This window comes from Halichoerus grypus, chromosome 6 (genome assembly GCF_964656455.1).
Source record: "Halichoerus grypus chromosome 6, mHalGry1.hap1.1, whole genome shotgun sequence".
Lineage (NCBI taxonomy): Eukaryota > Metazoa > Chordata > Mammalia > Carnivora > Phocidae > Halichoerus > Halichoerus grypus.
In genome coordinates this window covers 21,675,200-21,692,646 of record NC_135717.1, presented here as the reverse complement: position 1 = coordinate 21,692,646, position 17,447 = coordinate 21,675,200, and the positions used below count along the sequence as shown (strand labels likewise).

The 17,447-nt window shown below is 53.2% G+C and overlaps 2 protein-coding genes across 4 annotated transcripts in view; one reads left to right on the top strand and one right to left on the bottom strand.

Moving 5' to 3' along the window:
- The window catches only part of SCNN1B (sodium channel epithelial 1 subunit beta), a 56,039-nt gene extending 52,227 nt beyond the window's left edge, over positions 1-3,812 (top strand). For both annotated transcript variants that reach the window (XM_036105235.2, XM_036105238.2), the window contains 5 exons: positions 465-540; positions 645-702; positions 1,351-1,412; positions 2,592-2,667; positions 2,905-3,812. In XM_036105235.2, coding sequence (XP_035961128.1) covers positions 465-540; positions 645-702; positions 1,351-1,412; positions 2,592-2,667; positions 2,905-3,285 — 653 coding nt within the window. In that variant the 3' untranslated portion in view covers positions 3,286-3,812. The remainder of the gene's footprint in view (positions 1-464; positions 541-644; positions 703-1,350; positions 1,413-2,591; positions 2,668-2,904) is intronic.
- A 3,760-nt stretch (positions 3,813-7,572) lies between these two features.
- COG7 (component of oligomeric golgi complex 7) overlaps positions 7,573-17,447 on the bottom strand; it is a 73,503-nt gene continuing 63,628 nt past the window's right edge. For both annotated transcript variants that reach the window (XM_078074693.1, XM_078074692.1), the window contains 3 exons: positions 16,603-16,717; positions 10,916-11,059; positions 7,573-8,010 (listed from right to left, as the gene is read on the bottom strand). In XM_078074693.1, coding sequence (XP_077930819.1) covers positions 7,844-8,010; positions 10,916-11,059; positions 16,603-16,717 — 426 coding nt within the window. In that variant the 3' untranslated portion in view covers positions 7,573-7,843. The remainder of the gene's footprint in view (positions 8,011-10,915; positions 11,060-16,602; positions 16,718-17,447) is intronic.

The window sequence follows — 17,447 nt, the reverse complement described above, 5'->3', positions numbered from 1 at the left end:
GAACCCTGGCGTCCAAACATGATGGATGTTGTCGGAGGCAGGGAGAGTCCCACCACCTCATAAAACCAATGAAATATGTAGCCAAGAGGGGGGAACCATCCCTTTGGACCACCCATCCCTTCATGCGTGACTCCATCACCCTGACCCCCAGCCCTGAGTGGGGATGACAGAGGGAAAGCTGCTCTCATCCTGCTGAGCTGAGTCTGGGCTGTTTGGGGAGAGACTCCCCCAGGCCAGGCTGGGGCGAAATGGCTGGACATCGGGGGTGCGGGGGCGGGGGAAGGGATGACCCTCCATGGCAGGAGAGCTTGGGCAGAAACAGCGCCCCCTCCCACCGAACCATCGGCCTTGGGTGGCCATGGCCAGGAGGGCAGGGGGCAGCCGGAGGCTCAAAGGGGGAGAGGAAAACATCTAGAAATCCCCTCCCTGAAGTCTCACCCCTCCCCCCCACCCGTCTTGCTCAGCCTATTGTTACTCGCACCTGTGCATGAGCGTGACCCAGAGGGAAACCTGCATCAACATGTGCAAGGAGTCCTGCAAGTGAGTGGGGGGCATGGAGACCGGGGGACGGGGGTGGGGGTGCGGAGACTCGGGGGGCAGGGGTAAGGATAGCGACAGCCACAGAGCTGCCTTCTCTCTTCCAGTGACACCCAGTACAAGATGACCATCTCCATGGCCGACTGGCCTTCTGAGGCGTCTGAGGTGAGGTGGTGGAGTGGCCAAGTTCCTGGCCGCCCACCTTTGGGCTGGGGGGACAGGTCTGGGCACAGGTCTGCACGCTGTCTGTCCCCCCAGCCATGTCTCCCAAGGCGCTGTGCTGGGGACACAGCAGTGAAGGAGAGAGGCACAGCCCTTTGCTCTCAGGGAGCTTACATTCTAGTGGGGGAGACAGACAACATGCGGAAATTAGATCATTTCAAAGTGTGATAATGGCACGAAGTAGACAGGATGAGCACAGAGTAACCAGGGGAAACCCCTTTAGACAGAGTGGTCAGGGAAGACCTCCCTGCAAAGGCGACGTTTGAGTGAAAGCGGCAGGAGGAGCTGAGCCGGCCTGGGCAGGGCTGGGGAGGAGGATCCGGGCAGAGGGACAGCACCTGCAAGGGCCAGAGGTGGGAAAGAGGCGGCACAGGATGGCTGGGCGTCTGGGGGAAGCGTCTGGAGCCCAGAGGGCCTTCTCCCAACAGCAGCAGCCAGGGGGCACCATTACCTTCCTCCTCTCTGTGCCAACACACCGTCCCTGGGCCTTTGGGAAGCTTCGGGGCTGTGTCCCCGACCCGTAGCAGGGCCCATGACTGGGAGGGGGTGCTGGAGGGGCCATGTTTTTTCAGCTGCCTTCTTGGATTCCAGGATTGGATTTTCCACGTCCTGTCTCAGGAGCGGGACCAAAGCACCAATATCACCTTGAGCAGGTGAGCCTAGAGTCTGGATGGGGCTGGGGAATGCAGAAAATGGGGGGAACCAGAGCCCCAAGGGAGGGGTTTGGATATAGGGCAGCTCCTCAGACACCTTCTCACACTGGTCAGATCCAGGAGGAGGCCTGAAGGATGAGGCACTGGGAATGAGAGAGAAGCCAGCGAATGGAATTCAGGGTCTACCACTTCCCAAGGACAGCCTGTTCTTCCATATGTCACCTGTTCACCCACCCACCCATCCATCCATCCACCCACCCATCCACCCATTCGTTCCTCCATTATTCATCCATCCTTCCACCCATCCATCTATCCATTTGCTTGTCTATCCATCCATCCATCCATCCATCCATCCATCCATCCATCCATCATCCAATTTTCCTCCCATCCATCTATATCCATTCACCCATCCAGCCATTCATCCCCCCATCATCCACTCATCCATCCTTCCACTTATCCTCCACCCATTTCTCCATCTTTCCACCCATCAAACACAAACATGAATTGAGCACAGAAAAGACACAGGTCCATATTCTTGGGAAGCTCCAGTCTAGAGAACAGAAATAGGCCAACAGGGCTTATGGTGGTGAGAGTCTGTGTAAGACCCTTCCTTTGGGAGCACAGCAGGGAAGAAGCTATCTGCCTGAGAGATAAGGGAGGTCTGTAGAAGGAGGTGACACTCGAGCTAACTCTCCAAGGAGGAGCAGGAACTGTTCAAATAAGAAGAGGCACAGATGTTCAGGCAGAAGACTGGAGGTGTGAGAGAGCATAACTTTTCTGAGGACTATTGGGTGCAACGGGGAAGCCCACTTGGCCAACTCTGTGCCCCAGGTCCCCTGATAAAGAAGCAAGGCTTAGGACTCTATCCAGAGCCTACTGTGTATGGGCTGGGCCCCCCCGGGGGGTGGGAGAGGGGAGCTCAGAGGCAGTCCTCGGGGCCCCCAGGAAGGATGCTGGGCAGAGATGCTCTTCGTGGCCCCAAGGCCCAGAGGGGACAGGAAGGGCCGCACTTTGGGCTCTTGCTTGGACCTCACCCCTCCTGGGAGTGGACATGTGAGCAGCTCAAGGCAGAGGACTGCCCCTTGGCTATCTCTCGTGTGTGTGTGTGTGTGTGTGTGTGTGTGTGCGCACGAGCATGTCCCGGGGAGGGGGCACCAGCCCTTCTTGCTGCTTCTACAGGAAGGGAGTCGTCAAGCTCAACATCTACTTCCAAGAATTCAACTATCGCACCATTGAGGAGTCAGCAGCCAATAACGTGAGTCTGGGGGCTCCCGACTCTCAGCCCTCCCTGCTGCCCCTCCACCCTGCACCCTGAGGGTGGGGAGGGTCCCGAGCCCAACAGGGGAATTAGAATGGTTTCCCTGGGTTGAGATGGTCACCCTGTCCCGCTTCCTGGCCAACAGCCCCCCTCCGGGGAAGCCGTGAGGCAGGGCTCAAGGCAGGAATCTGTGGCCCGACCCCCACCAGGCCATGCACCCTCTGCTCCCCACAGATTGTTTGGCTGCTCTCAAACCTGGGCGGCCAGTTTGGCTTCTGGATGGGGGGCTCGGTGCTGTGCCTCATCGAATTCGGAGAGATCCTCATCGACTTTGTGTGGATCACCATCATCAAGCTGGTGGCCTTCGCCAAGAGCCTGCGGCAGAGGCGGGCCCAGGCTCACTATGCTGGCCCGCCGCCCACCGTGGCTGAGCTGGTGGAGGCTCACACCAACTTTGGCTTCCAGCCTGATGTGGCCAGGCCTGGCCCCGACCCCGGGACCTACCCTGATGAGCAGACCCTGCCCATCCCGGGCACCCCACCTCCCAACTATGACTCCCTCCGTCTGCAGCCGCTGGACGTCATCGAGTCTGACAGTGAGGGCGATGCCATCTAGACCCAAGAAGCCGACATCATGGCCCCAGGCTTCACTCCAGGGTGCTCTCTCCAAAGGGCCAGGATGATGGGAATCCGAGCCCACAGTCTATGTGTGTCCCTCAACAGAGAGACCAGCAGCTCCTGGCCAGTCCCAGGCCAAGGGCTCTGTAGGGTCACGGTGCGGGTACAGATGTGGGTAATATGTTGTACTCATTTGGTTCCTGCCCACACCCCCAACCTGCCCTGATCCTTGGCTGGGACGTCCCCAGCTTCGCTCCAGAGACCCTGGAACACTGTCCCCCTGCAAACAGGCTAGTTTTTTCCCAGTGCCACTCACCGTCTGCTCCCAAGACAAACAGCCGGTCATGCTGTGCTGTCTGTCCTCAGAATGTTTTCTGTCCTGGCCTTGGCTGACCTATGCCAATGGGTTTAGTGAAGGCAGCAACTGTGGAGAGCAGGAAGAGCATCAGGCCCAGGGGCGGGGTGGGGGGCCTGCTGCCAGGTGGCCTGAGTTTTGTTCTAGAAAATAAAAGTAGAACACACAGAGCTGAGCTTTGTTCTTTGTCGGACGGGGCAGTCAGAGTGCGCTGGTGCACAAGTGGGCTTGTGACTTACTCATGCCATCCACCGTACTACTTCGGGTTGCAAGGACAGAGACAAATAGTAAGACTCAAGCTGGCTTAAGTGAAAGAATCTCAAGCAGCTCAAATAGTGTCTCTCGGTCTCTGCTTTCCTCGGGCTCTCCTCACATTGAAAGCCCGCCTGTGAGTCCAAACTCACCATGTCTCCAGCTCAGCAAACAGCTAGGAGAAGTACCTCTTCCCCAGTTGTCTCTGCAAGTTCCCAGGCTGACTCTCACTGGTCACTGATTGGGTCACATGCATATCTCTGAACCAATCAGTATGATAGGCTGCTTGGATTGCTCAGACCCTGCCCATACCTGAGGCCAGGTGGCCCCCAGCAGAATCACATGGCCCCCGGGGGGGAGGGACATGGCTCCAAGCATTGCCAGATAAAATACAGGCCCTCAAGTTAAATATGAATTTCAGATAAACAACAAATTGATTTTTTAGTATCAGTACATCTGCGTAATATTTGGGACAGGGGCGTCTGGGTGGCTCAGTAGGTTGAGCGACCAACTCTTGATTTCGGCTCAGGTCATGGTCTGAGAGTCGTGAGACTGAGCCCTGTATGGGGCTCCTCTCTCAGTGTGGAGTCTGCTTCAGATTCTCTCTCCTTCTCCCTGTCCCTCCCCCACCCATGCATGCATGTGCGCTCGCTGTCTAAACAAAAATGTTTTTAAAATTAAGAGGTATCCGGGACATATTATGTTAATAAAATCATTTGTTGTTTTTCTGAAATTCAAATTTAACGGAGTGTCCTGTAGTTTTAGTTGCTAAGTATGGGAACCCTGACGGCTCTGCAAAGAGAGACCAGGGAGCTGTTTCCAAAGAAGAATGGGGCCTGCCAGGTGCAGGGAGCTGACCACCTGCCTGCCCCAGTCGCGAAGCAGCTCTGACTGTAGAGCCCTGCTGGCGGAGAACACCTGGGTCCTCGGCTGGAAAGGCAAACAAGCAGGCCTCCCATTAAGTGCCCACAGTGGCACCTGTGGGGGAAGGCGGTGCCACAGACTTGGTGCCACTCCAGCCAAAGGCAGCACTGGGAGGGATTGTGTGGGGAGGGCCTGGGGGAAGAGGGTTGCCCAGCTCGGGGTCAGGCGGGTCTGCAGGCTGGAGTCCAGTTCTTGGTGGTTACCACAATAACTCCCATGACTACTGCTTTTATTATTAGTGATAGTTGTCATCACACTATTATTAGTTGTTGTTATCATCAAACAATGGCTACATTCTATCAAACACTTAACACACACTTATCAGGCCAAGTGCTTTTCAAGTCTTTTTCCAATTAATTCTCAGAATGACTGAGAAGTATTCCCATCCCATCTTAAGGGTAAGTAAATTGAGACTCAGAGAGGTGAAGTCATATGCTCCAGGTCACTCTTCCAGTAAGTGACGAAGGTAAAACTCCAGCCTCATCCCCTGGCTGCCGGTGGTCACAAGAATACCAGTCCCTTATAGGAGCCCAGAGCTTTCACATTTATGGTCTCATCTGAAGCTGTGGGGCAGGCAGAGCAAAGGTTATTAGCAAGCTCCCTTTGCCAGCTCCTTGGTCACACTAATTTGAACTGACAAGCTAAAAAAGGGAATCCATTGGTTCTTGTAATAAAAGTCCAGGGATTTCAGGTATGGCTGTATCCAGCGGTTCATAGATCTGGTGATTTCCCCAGCTCTGAGCTTTCTTTTCTTCCATATTGATGTCCCTCGCAAATAGGTTCCCTTCATGTACTGCTCTTCACCCCACAGCTCCAAGCTCCATTCCCTCAGCCCAGCAACTATAGAGTGGGAAGAAAGCTCCTCCCTCACAGTGTCCCAGCAAAAGCCCCGAGAATGAGGGTCACTGAATCAGCCCAGGCCATGTATTCATCCTGAACTGGGAGAGGCATTTGAAGCAGGAGTGGGAAGGGGGCACTTGTGACCCCCGCTGTACCTCACTGGCTCTTCAAATAACCCTGATTAGGTTCCACTGTGGCTCCTGTTTTTCACAAGAGGAAATGAGGCTAAGAGAGGTGAAGCGACTTCCCCAAGGTCACACAGTTGGGAGGTGGCGAAGCCAGGAATCAAACAGCTCTCCTGGACACCGGCACAAAGGTCACCCCAAAGAGGTTTCCACTTTCCACAGCACATTCCGCCTTCCAGGTTTCTGGCTCTCACTTCTTCAAGGCAGGAGCCAGGCTCGATCCCTGCCAGGGACAGCCCGTGATCCACCGCATGAGAAACCAAAATATTTTTCTTGGTGCGGTTCTTTCGGGGCCAGCAAAACTGGTTCCAAGGATGTGGGGACAGAACGTGTGGGAACCCCTGGATGACAAGGCCAGCACGACACCGGCCCCGGCACCCTGCAGGGGCTGGTTCCCGAGAGGCCGTGGGCACGGCAGTGCCACTCTGGAGGGCCAGCACGAGCCGGCTCTCCGGGGCGGGATTAGGTGTCGTGCGCTCACCTCGCGCCCCGCGGTCAGGAGCACAGGGGGCACCAGTGACTCCGGGCAAGCCCCTAAACCTCCCACACCTCAGTTCCTTTGTGTGTAAGATGGGGATAATCCCTGAGGCCGTTGAAAGGCATCAGAGAGAGAAGTAAGGCTTACGCAGCAGCAGGAACACACGGACACATCAATTCCGATAAAGAACCCTTCAGACACGGTGGCGCCCCCCTTCTCCCTTGCTAACAGAAACCCAGCCTGTTCACGGCACCAGTGCGCCGGGCCCAGGCAATAAATCCTGCCTGGTCTACACCAGGGTTTCCATGCTGGAGGGGAGTCTGGCCCCCGGGCAAGGTCTGGAGACCTTTCTGGCTGTCCCAGCTGCAGAGTGCCACCGGCATCCAGGGGACAGAGGTCAGGGATACCACTGAATGCCCATCGACCAGCCTGCTGAAGACGACAGGAGTGCGGAGGCTGAGAACTCCAAATGGAGGCAGTCCTGTTCCCCACACTCCCAGCCTCGCTTGCAGCTGGGAGGATGCCAGTGACCAAGAACTGGCCAGGGAGACCGAGGAGAAAGCCACGGGGGCCCCCGGGGAGCCCTTTGCCTGCAGGGTGGAAGGGACAGCACCCCCTCTGCCTTCGTCCCCCCGAATGCCGTGTGATGCCTGCAGCTGCAAGAGTCGCCCCACCAGGAGGAAGCAGCCAGCACACGCAGAAAAGGTCAAGATCACAGGGAGGCTGGTCCTGGTCCTGACTCCTCCAGCCACTGAGTCAGTGCCCACAGCCGGGACCGTGGGACTTCTCGATCTTGAGAAAGCTCAACTCCTATTTGCTTGAGTCACTCAAGTTACATTATTCTGTTTATCTTAACAGATAAGAGAAGCTACTGGCAAAAAACCTGATAGAGTCCACATCATCCCGTGAGCTGTCAAATAAAGAGAAAGTAAAAGCCTGAGTCCTCATCACGGCCGACGGGCTGGTCAGTGATCTGGCCCCCAGCTCCCCTCTGACCTGATTTCCTACTTCCATGCTGCTGACCTTGAACGTGCCCCAGGGCCTGGTCCGCGCTGGTCCCTCACTGCCATGCACGGCTCTATTCTGTGGGTCCGGGGGCTGCCCTCCACCCTGATGCCACCATCCAACATCATCTTCTTTGTTGGTTTCTCTGGTGATTCTCCCCCTCCTTCCCGGCCCGTGTCCCAGTGCGTGGAGCATGGCTCATGGGAGGCACCCAAATATTCACTGAGCAAAGGAAAGAAAACAGCCTTCTTTCATTTCATGGTATTTATCAATTCCCTTTTCAAGATCAGATCATTTAGAAAATCACCTGAAAATTCTGCTCTAATAAATAATATGCCTCTAATTTACAACCCCCCCACCCTTTTTTTGATCATACAAATGAACCAAGTCTTTTGGAAATGAATCCTCCCAACCCCAGGCAGAATTTTTGAGCAAATCCATTCTGGAGAGCTGCTGTGACCCCTGAACCCCAGCCCTGGGCCTCTTCTCAACCAGGTGCAGGGGTGGGGGGAGGCGGTCAGTAGTCCACGTTCCGCATGTTAGCCACTGTGGTGGCCAGGCGCCGGGGCAGGCCTTTGCTGACCTGCCTGTAGTCCTCAGGTTTGGTCTTCAAGAGTGTCACAATGTTCTGAAGGGTGCGGGATGGCTGCAGGCCCAGAGCATCCATCACGTTGATCAGGTAGTCTGTAGGGATGGGGAGCAGACAGACACAGCTCAACAGACTGAGCGCCAAGCGGGACAGAGAAATAGAGAAGTCCACACCGAACCCCCAAAATGCCAGCTGCCTGCTCCGCCCCAAGCAGCCAGGCCTTTACTCTGATGGCTTTTCCCAGAGGATTAAACCTACTGTCAGCTTAGGGGCACCTGGGTGGCTCAACTGGTTGAGCATCCAACTCTTGATTTCAGCTCAGGTCATGATCTCAGGGTCATGAGATCAAGCCCTGCATCAGGCTCCACGCTCAGCACAGAGTCTGCCTGGAATTCTTTTTCTCCCTCTCCCTCTGCCCCTCCTCCCTGCTTGCATGTGCTCGCTCTCACTCTCTCTTTCAAATAAATAAATAAACAAAAGGAAGGAAGGAAGGAAGGAAGGAAGGAAGGAGGAAGGAAGGAAGGAAGGAAGGAAGGAAGGAAGGAAGGAAGAGAAAGGAAGGAAGGAAGGAAGGAAGGAAGGAAGGAAGGAAGAGAAAGGAAGGAAGGAAGGAAGGAAGGAAGGAAAGAAGGAAGGAAGGAAGGAAGGAAGGAAGGAAGGAAGGAAGGAAGGAAGGAAGGAAGGAAGAAAAAAGAAAAGAAAAGAAAAAAAAAACAACAACTGTCAACTTGGCCCGAATCTAGGAATTCTAATTGAATAAAGGACTAGCCGTCCCCCACCACCCACTGCACACTCAGCTCTCCAGCTGGACCAGCTCACCCCTCCAAAGCTCTACACTAGGACTCCTGAGTTATTGGCCACACTTACCAGCGGGCCCCACTGACCACATGGAGACCCCGAGCAGTCAGGGGACACGTGGGCTTATATGAGCAGCGACCAAGATCTCCCAGCCCAAGCCCCCCATGAAGACAAGGACGGTGTCTGAGGTGGGGGCCTGGTGAGCTGCAGGTTCTCACACTTCCCATTTCTCCCCCTGGGGTCCTAGTTAGAGACAGATTCCTGAGCCTACCCCAGACCACGTCGGTGAGAATCCAGGAGAGGGTTCAAAGACCCTGTCCTTCTAATAAGAGCCCGACTACTCTAACCACCAGGCAAGCTTGGGCGACACCGGCAGAGCGGGGAAGGCGAAAACTGGTTTCCAAGGTCAGGGTGAGCCTGGTGAACCCCTCCTCTCTGAGTCCCTGCGTCCATCTGTCGTTGCTGCATTGTCAAGAGGATGAAATGGACCAAAGGCCACGGGAGCACCTGATGTGTCACAGGTGGTAAAAGAGTGCTGTCCTGGGCAGGTCCAAGCCAGACGTGAGGGGAGCGCCCCGCAGCGTCCTCTGGCTCCGCCTTCATCCTGCCCTCCCAAGGGCGGCAGACAGCACCCCGCAGCAGGCCCCTGCTGACCTTCTGTCCACGGCCCTGGCAGACTGGACTGTGGCTCCAGCCATGGCCGGCATCTTCCTTCGTGTCTTCTGGAGGCCTGGCTCGGGGCAGGGCCCACGGGAGGTGTCTGCTCTGCCCTGGCGGGCGGGCTGACTCATGTCCAACTCAGGCTGAGCGGCTTCCCAGGAAGGGCACCAGCAGGCAGCCAGGCACCTGTCGCCTGCCCAAGTTTATCCATAAAACTGAGCTCCGCTTGACCGGGAGCCCGGAGCTGCGAAGTGACAGCCCGCGGTCTTCCATGACATTTTCTGTTTGGCCAGCACAGTTTTGGGTTTTGTTGTGAGATTTCATTTGTCTTTAAGGCGGCCACAACCCCCCCGGCTCCCTACGGCATAACCGCCTGGCAGCCTCCCGGCCCCTGGCCACGCTCGCCAGCGCGGAAGCTCAGTGAGCCGGGGGACCGGCTGGGGCTCCAAGCGCCGTGGCCGGCACATAGCGGCTGCTCCTCAGTGCCCAACGGGGACTGGGCGCCCAGGGCAGCCAAACAGAGAGGGACAAATAATACGGGCCACTGGAATCCAGGGCCAACGGCCTCATCTCGCTCCTTCCGACTGCTTCTGTCCTCAGTACTCCTGCCCCTGTACTAGCAGGCACCACCTACAGGCCCCCGAATCTCCTCATCCTTCCTCCCCGAACACGGCCCAATGACGTGGTCAAAGCTGGCTTTCCTCTCTAATGGCTGAGAGCTGACTGTGAAGTCAGGACACCTGGATTCTAGGCCTGGCTCCGTCACTGGCGGCCCCGGGACCCGGAGGAAAGCGCCTCATTTCTACTTCTTCTGCAGCAAAGGAAGAGCCTGCAGACCACAGCTCTGCCTGGCTCCCCAGGGAGCTGATCTCTGAGGCTCCTACCAGACTCTCCCCAATCACCCCGAGAGCTGCTTCAGGTAAAGAGCAGGCAGGTCAATGGAAGGGCACCAAGACCTGGGGCGACTCTGCTGCCACCTGCCCGCGGCACCCACAACCTCAGGGCCCCACCTGCGGGGGCAGGTGCCAGCAGGAGCCGGTGGGCATGTACCCCTCTGACCTGGGGGGCATGCAGGTATTGCATGGGGCCTTGTGATTCAGCTGCCCCGGGCCTCTGTGTCCTTCCCAGCAAGGGGGGGGGGGTCCATCGTGCAGCGACCTCACAGGGGGGCTCTGAAGGTGGCCGAAGATGTGGGTACAAGGGCTTGGCTCAGCGCCTGGCATGCCTCGTGCATGGTGGCAGCTTAATCAGTGGTGGTTCAGGGAAGCAAGGCAGCAATGGTGAGTCTGTCTCACTCACTTCAACCCAGCTCACGGAAGCCCCGCTCAGGCGCAGCCTATCAGAAGCCCCCAGGACGTTTTTCAGACTACACATGTCCAGCCTTCAACCCAGACTTCCAGGTCAGAATCTCTGGGGAGGAGGCCTAGAGAATCCGCATTTTTAACCAGCTTGGCAGCCAAGCCCAGAACTAGAGGGTAGGGGCACCGACAGATGCGATGGGCCACAGCCGTCCCTCCCGCCGCCTGTCCCGGGGGCACCCACCCATGTCTGTGGCCAGCTGCTTGGTGGAGTGCGGCGTCAGCTCGGGAATCTGCAGGATCACGTCACAGTAGGTCTGCATCGTGGCTCTGGCGATGGAGCCCAGCCAGTTGTCAGCCATGTTGTCCAGCTCGGGCAATTCGTCCCCTGGGAAGGGAGAAAAGGTCACCAGAGACAACGAACACGCTCGAGAAGATCCCACCTCCAGCAGCTTTTGCCCTCCAGGCGGCCAGGCCCACAATGGGCGGTGCCGTATGTCCACACACGCCAGGGGGGCACCGTCCCGGTGGGCAACACAGGGACAGAGAACAATACGTCTTAGGCCAAGTGGTATCGACGGAGTATGATGACGATTCAGGAGAGGACGCGGTCAGGTGAGAGAGAGTGATCTCTGTGTGCCCGAAGGTGGGGGACGTGGTGCAGCCACGCAGGCCAGGAGGGAGGACAGGAGGGGGGCCCTGGGAGAGGGCAGGCAGCCGACGCCAGCAGAGACGGCAACGGTCAACACACAGGCAGCAGGTCAGAAGTGAGACCCGGACAGGGCCATCCACCACGGACGAGCTGGGTGCTACCCGGCCTCTCAGAGGCTGACTCTGCGGGGCTGTGGCGGGAACCACGGGAGGCCTCGGCCTGGGCCTCAAGCATGAAGCGTGTGACACACTCTAGTGCTTCACACACGGTGACTCTCAGTGTCACATCACCTGTGGGGAAGGAGGAGTACGTATACCGAGCAGGGCTGGGGGAACAGGGCTGGGTCGCGGAAGGCGCCCTGAGAGTCGCAGGGACCCCATGTCAGAGCAAACAGGCAATGACTGTAGGTCTCCAGCAAGGTTGCGAGAGCCAGTCAGGCTGGGGCGGGCTGATGCAGGAGGACGGAGCCGTCATCCTGGCCAGACAGGCCTTGAACTCTGGGGGCAAGGGGGCCGCCTGACGTTAAAACAACAAAAAAAGTTAGGGGGACGAGCGGAGAAAAAGAATCCACTTAGGAGAAGATAAGCAAAATGCCACTATACCACCACCACCACCAATAACAATAATAATAATAGTACAGAACATAAAGCTACACGTCAAATACCATCTGCACATGGGAAAATGTAAATACCATCGTGTTTAATGATGGGATGTCATGATTTATTCTTTTTAAAATTGTGACCTTGTTTTACATGTAGTATCTGTACAACAAACACAAACTAGAAAGTTAAAAACCAAAAACAGGATGAACATAACTGAGCACAAGGCTAAGAACACATGGTCTAGGGCCTCCACCCTGGAAGCGGAGGCTGGCCCGGTGGTCGTGTGGCCAGAAACGCGGCCAGGCAGGGCAGCTGGTCCGGGGGATAAACCTCCTTCCCCAAGACGTTGGCCCAGAAAAGGATGAACCTACCAGGCCTGGGGCAGCACTGCGGGGTGGGGGACGAGGCGCCCATGCAGGGACTGAGGGCGGCGGGCACTCGCTTACTTGCTAACCGCACGAGTCCCATCCAAGACCCTGCCAGGTCCGTGCTGCCCCAGTCTGGGAGGCCCTGCCCCGACGGCACCCTCCGGCCGGGGGGGCAGATAAGGCCCCTCCACATAGCCACATCAGGGCTGCAGCCAGGGCGTCACCAAAGACTGACAGGAGCCCAGAAATGGGAGCTCATACCCGGGCTTCCCAAGCACGGGGGACGGTTTGTCGGATGCACAGGAGGAGAAAGGGCAGTCCGGGCAGACAGCACAAACACTGGTTTACAAAAGCGCCCAGGAGAAACAGGGCATGTGGGAGACGGTCCTGCTGCTGACTTACGTGTGCACACAGATCTGCAGAAAGAGGCGCCCCGGACAATCGTCCCTCAGGTGCTAGTGGGACTCTTGGGGCAGAATTTTACTCAGAAAAGTTCTTAATTTTTAAAAATTAAGAAGAAAATCCTTCTGAGTGGCTGGAGTGTGAGCACATGGGGGCAGGAGATGGGCTGCATGCCCTGACTGGGTGGGATTGAGAAGGGTCTCCAACCCCAGGCCTGCAAGGGGCTGGATCTCACCCCATAGGTTCCAGACGCCCTGGGGGTTTTTAAGCAGGCCAGGAATAATTAGTCTGAGGGCAAGGACAAGCAGCAAGAGATGGGAACAAAATATACAAATGCAGCAGAGAAAAGAAATCTCAGGAAGGAGGGGTGTTAAAAAGCCAGGCCGATGAAGTATCGGGCTCAGCTTTTGCGTCTGATGGCAGGAATGGTCTGGGCCTGACCTTCTTGGGCCTCCCCCCAGGGCCACTCTGTGCCAGGGCCCACCAGGCTGCCCCCTCTGCCTGTAACCCCCGCCACAGAGAAGGGAGCCTCCACAGGGCCCCTGCACCACACCGAGGCAGCACCCCTGCCCTGCGCCCGGCAGGTGCTGGCCACCTCCAGGGGACCCCGCCCCACTGCGGCCCAAACTCTGCACCCCCACCGGGGGAGGGGACATGGTGGGCACAGAGATTGCAGTTTTCCTGCAAATGCCCCTGCTATGACACATGCTGTGTGGGTAACCTCTGGACACATCACTTCAAAGTTCCTGACGTTCCATTTCCTTGTGGGAAAAAGGCTCGCAAAGATTTTCAAAACTCCCTTCTAACCACACTGCTTAGGAAAAGCCATTTATCTAAGCCCCAAAGCTCCTACCAGTTGCTCTCCATCTAGTTCTTAAAACGTGCAAATGTTAACATGTTAGAAATCCCCTGGGTAATTCTTCCCAGTTTTCTGCATGTTTGAAATTTTTCCTAATATGCTGCTGAAAAGGAGGGGGTAAAAAAAAAAAAAAAAAAAAAAAAGGAAACACCTGGATGGGCTTGTTGTTGTTTTCCATCGCTGTTACAATTCTACTTTATGGCTGGAGTTTTTCTCTCCTAACAATGCCCAAAGCAATGGCCCAGCACAGAGTAAGCAATTAATAACACCTTGGTAAGTGAATGAATGACTGAAAACAATTGCAGTTTAGCTAAACCTGTATGTATTTTTTTTGCAGTGGGACAATAAGGCTTTACACTCTCCCTGGCGTGCTGTAACAGACACAGACAGAGCACCACTGCTTTCTTGCCCAAGAGTTTGAACTTGAACGTAATCGGCATCAGTAAGAGATACATGATGGTGGGGTGCCTGGGTGGCTCAGTCGGTTGGGTGTCCGACTCTTGGATACATGATGGTGTATTTATGCGTGGAATAATACAATGCCTGGGATTTGACTTAAGTATTCTCGAAAAAAATATGAGAGGAACATAAGAAACAAGAAGCCACTCTGGAGGCCAGATGAGGAGTACTTGGGACTCCGCTGTACTGGTCTCACACCCCGCATGACAGGCTTGTGTGTGTGCACATGTGTGTCAAACTCCAAAAATCCAAACTGTATAATTTAAACTGCTTTCCTCTATGCTTGCCAATATTAAGTGTTAACACACATATATGTGTATATATGTAAATCTGTATATATTTTCGATATAGTCAATGTGATAGGTTATAAAATGGCATACATTCAGGGCGCCTGGGTGGCTCAGTCAGTTAAGAGTCCGACTCTTGATCTCAGTTCAGGTCTTGATCTCAGGGTCGTGAGTTCAAGCCCTGCACTGGGCTCCACACTGGGCATGGAGCCTACTTAAAAAAAAAAAAAAGCATACGCTACTTTCCTTTGCAGCCATTTGAGGATTACTAAAGTTACACATTTCTTCCTATTTTTAGGTTATTTGAATGCCTTCATGTTGTTTACTTATTTTTCCACGGGGTGTCATCTTTTTCTTACTGATTTGTGGAAACTTTTATAAAACAACTACCACCTATCAGCCGTGTTGCTATTTTGTTCCAGCCTGTCACATTCATCTTTCAATTTCCTTTAGTTTCTGGCTTTCATTTCAAAGAGTCTTCCCTTCCCTACCCCTAAGTGCCTATTCACTCATACTGCAGGTTTTACATGCTGAAAGTGAAATTTGTATAGAATTATCCTTTTTTCCAAAAATTATGAGTTCCCTTAATGTGTATGACCCTGTGAAACTCACAGAGATTTTATTTGTATCATCTTCACAAATGATTTATGGAAATTTGACAACCATGCCTATTCTCTGTGGGATAAAAAGCCCAATGTATTGATTCGATCAAGTGTGTTGATTACACTGAACAATTCCTCTTTTATCTTCATTAATTTTCCTTTTTGAGAGGCACCTGGGTGGCTCAGTCATTAAGCGTCTGCCTTTGGCTCAGGTCATGATCCCAGGGTCCTGGGATCAAGCCCCACATCGGGCTCCCTGCTCACCAGGAAGCCTGCTTCTTCCTCTCCCACTCCCCCTGCTTATGTTCCTTCTCTCACTGTCTCTCTCTGTCAAATAAATAAATAAAATCTTAAAAAAAAACCCCAAACTTTTCCTTTTTGATTTGTCAAAGCCTAAAAGAGAGGTGCACGATGTTCTCAAGGCTCATGTGGTTTTTTCTTTCAAAATTATAAAATTTTAGGATTACACCACCAGTTTAATGGGATAGGATAACCAAGCTGGCATAAAATATATCAATAAATCACTTTCCTTTTGTGTAATTTCCATATTCAGTTTTGTTTAATTTTCCATATTTCAATTTATTTTAATTAATTTCAATTTTTATAGTTAATATAATTTGCTAATAAAAACTTTTGTCATATGGACAACGTAACCAATAAAATGTAATATATACCTAAATATAAAATTGATTTTTATTTTACATTTAAAAATAAAAGCAGTAATTCAGCTTTAATTACAACTTGGATTTCAAATGCTTATCAAATGTACTAAAATATGTTTGGATGATCTAGCCAAAAAAAAAAAAAAAAATTTCTTATTCTATGTCTGGCAGCTCCTCGCTCACACCCCTCAGTGCTGTGCTATCTGACTTGTAAATGTACCTGACTGTCACAGGCTCACTGTGGGATCTGCCTTTTATCAGTGTAACGGGTCACTTTGGTCCCATTTGTTACCGTTTGCTCTGATTCAACGTCACTGCCTTGCTTTCTTTTTATTTGCATTTACATGGGATGCCTTTTAGCATCCCTTTATTTTTAACTTTTTGATGTGATTTTATTCTCAGGGTGGTACCTTCTCATAAGCTGCTGAAATCTTTTCTATACCACGTGATTTTTCTATTTGCTCAGCCTTACGAAGGGAGGCCTATAAATATCCCATATTAGGAATAAGAGAATTTTTTATCAGAAAGTATGTGGTCCCTGTTCAAACCTGTCAGTGCCCAGATAATGGGAAAAAGAAATAGTTTTATTTACTGTATTTTCACCTTGTCAGTTTAGAGATCCAGGAGCCTTGCGAGAGCTGGGAACAAGTTCTGGCCAAAGGCATCTGGGCAGGAAACATCACTTCTACGGTGAAGAGTTTATGTTTGTCCTAAAGCAAAACTATTCTTAAGGTGCCACTTTACTCGGCACGTGGTCCATAGGGAGAGGGCTCGCACTGGCCAAGTGGGACCCTTGCCCCAAGAGCTCGCTTCCACCTCCAGTGAGTACGTGTAACCTGGGGCCCTCCTGCCCCTGCCTCCCCAGCTGAGGGGCATCAGTGGAGTTCCTCCCCAGAGATGCTCTGCACACAGTGAGACGTCCCTTCCCTAAGCCACTCTGTCCTGTAGAAGTTCCCCAGGGGGATAACAGGTGGAACCCCATGTTTGCATGAGGCTACAGGGAACCCGCCTCCTGGCTCTCAGTCAGGCCCCTCTCACCTTGCTCAGGAGGAAAGGGCAGCTTCCCAGCGTGCAGGGCCAGCTCCAAGGCAGAGTCCTCCTGAGTCACAAAAGGCTCAAGATTCAGGGGGAGGGACATGATATATTGCCCAATCTGAAACAGAAGAAAACACTCTCAACTCCACATTGCCACATACAGGTCATTATTTCTGCAGTACATTCGTGTGAAGGCAAACAGGGGACAGACAAAAAAAGCACGAGGCCTGGGGCAGCCCCAACTCTGATCTTTCCAGAGAGTGTTAATACTGCTATGACAGGACCTTACAAAAATCAATGACAATTTGCATGTACATCACACATTCATCCTCACACTAACGGCCCCACTATGCTTGGAATGCACTCAATGCAACCTCTACCTCAAATGAGGTAATGGACACCAACAAGCGATTGTGCAAATAAATATAAATTACGACTATTCATGGATGCAAAACCAGGAAGATGCTAATGTCAACAGGTGCACAGCCAAGCAAGAATCCGAATCCTGTCTTCTGGACTTGACTGTGGGTCTCGCCTTTAGAAGTGATCTAAGAGAAGGAAGGAAATTTGGGGGGGGAAAAAAGCCATTTATAATTATAAATTAATTTGGAAGGAAAACTGTACTGTTTTCATAATACAGACTCTAGAAATAAAGATGAAGCCAACGCCTTCTTGGCTGGTGGGGAATTGCAAAAGACAGGATTACAAGACATTTGGGATGAGCCCACAAATAATACAATGTTTGTCATGTGTTTGTCGGATGCACATGACTGTCATCACGGGTATATTTTAGATGCCACTTTCTATTAAAATTCCTGTTTTGTGTTTTAAGGTAAGTATATGTTTTT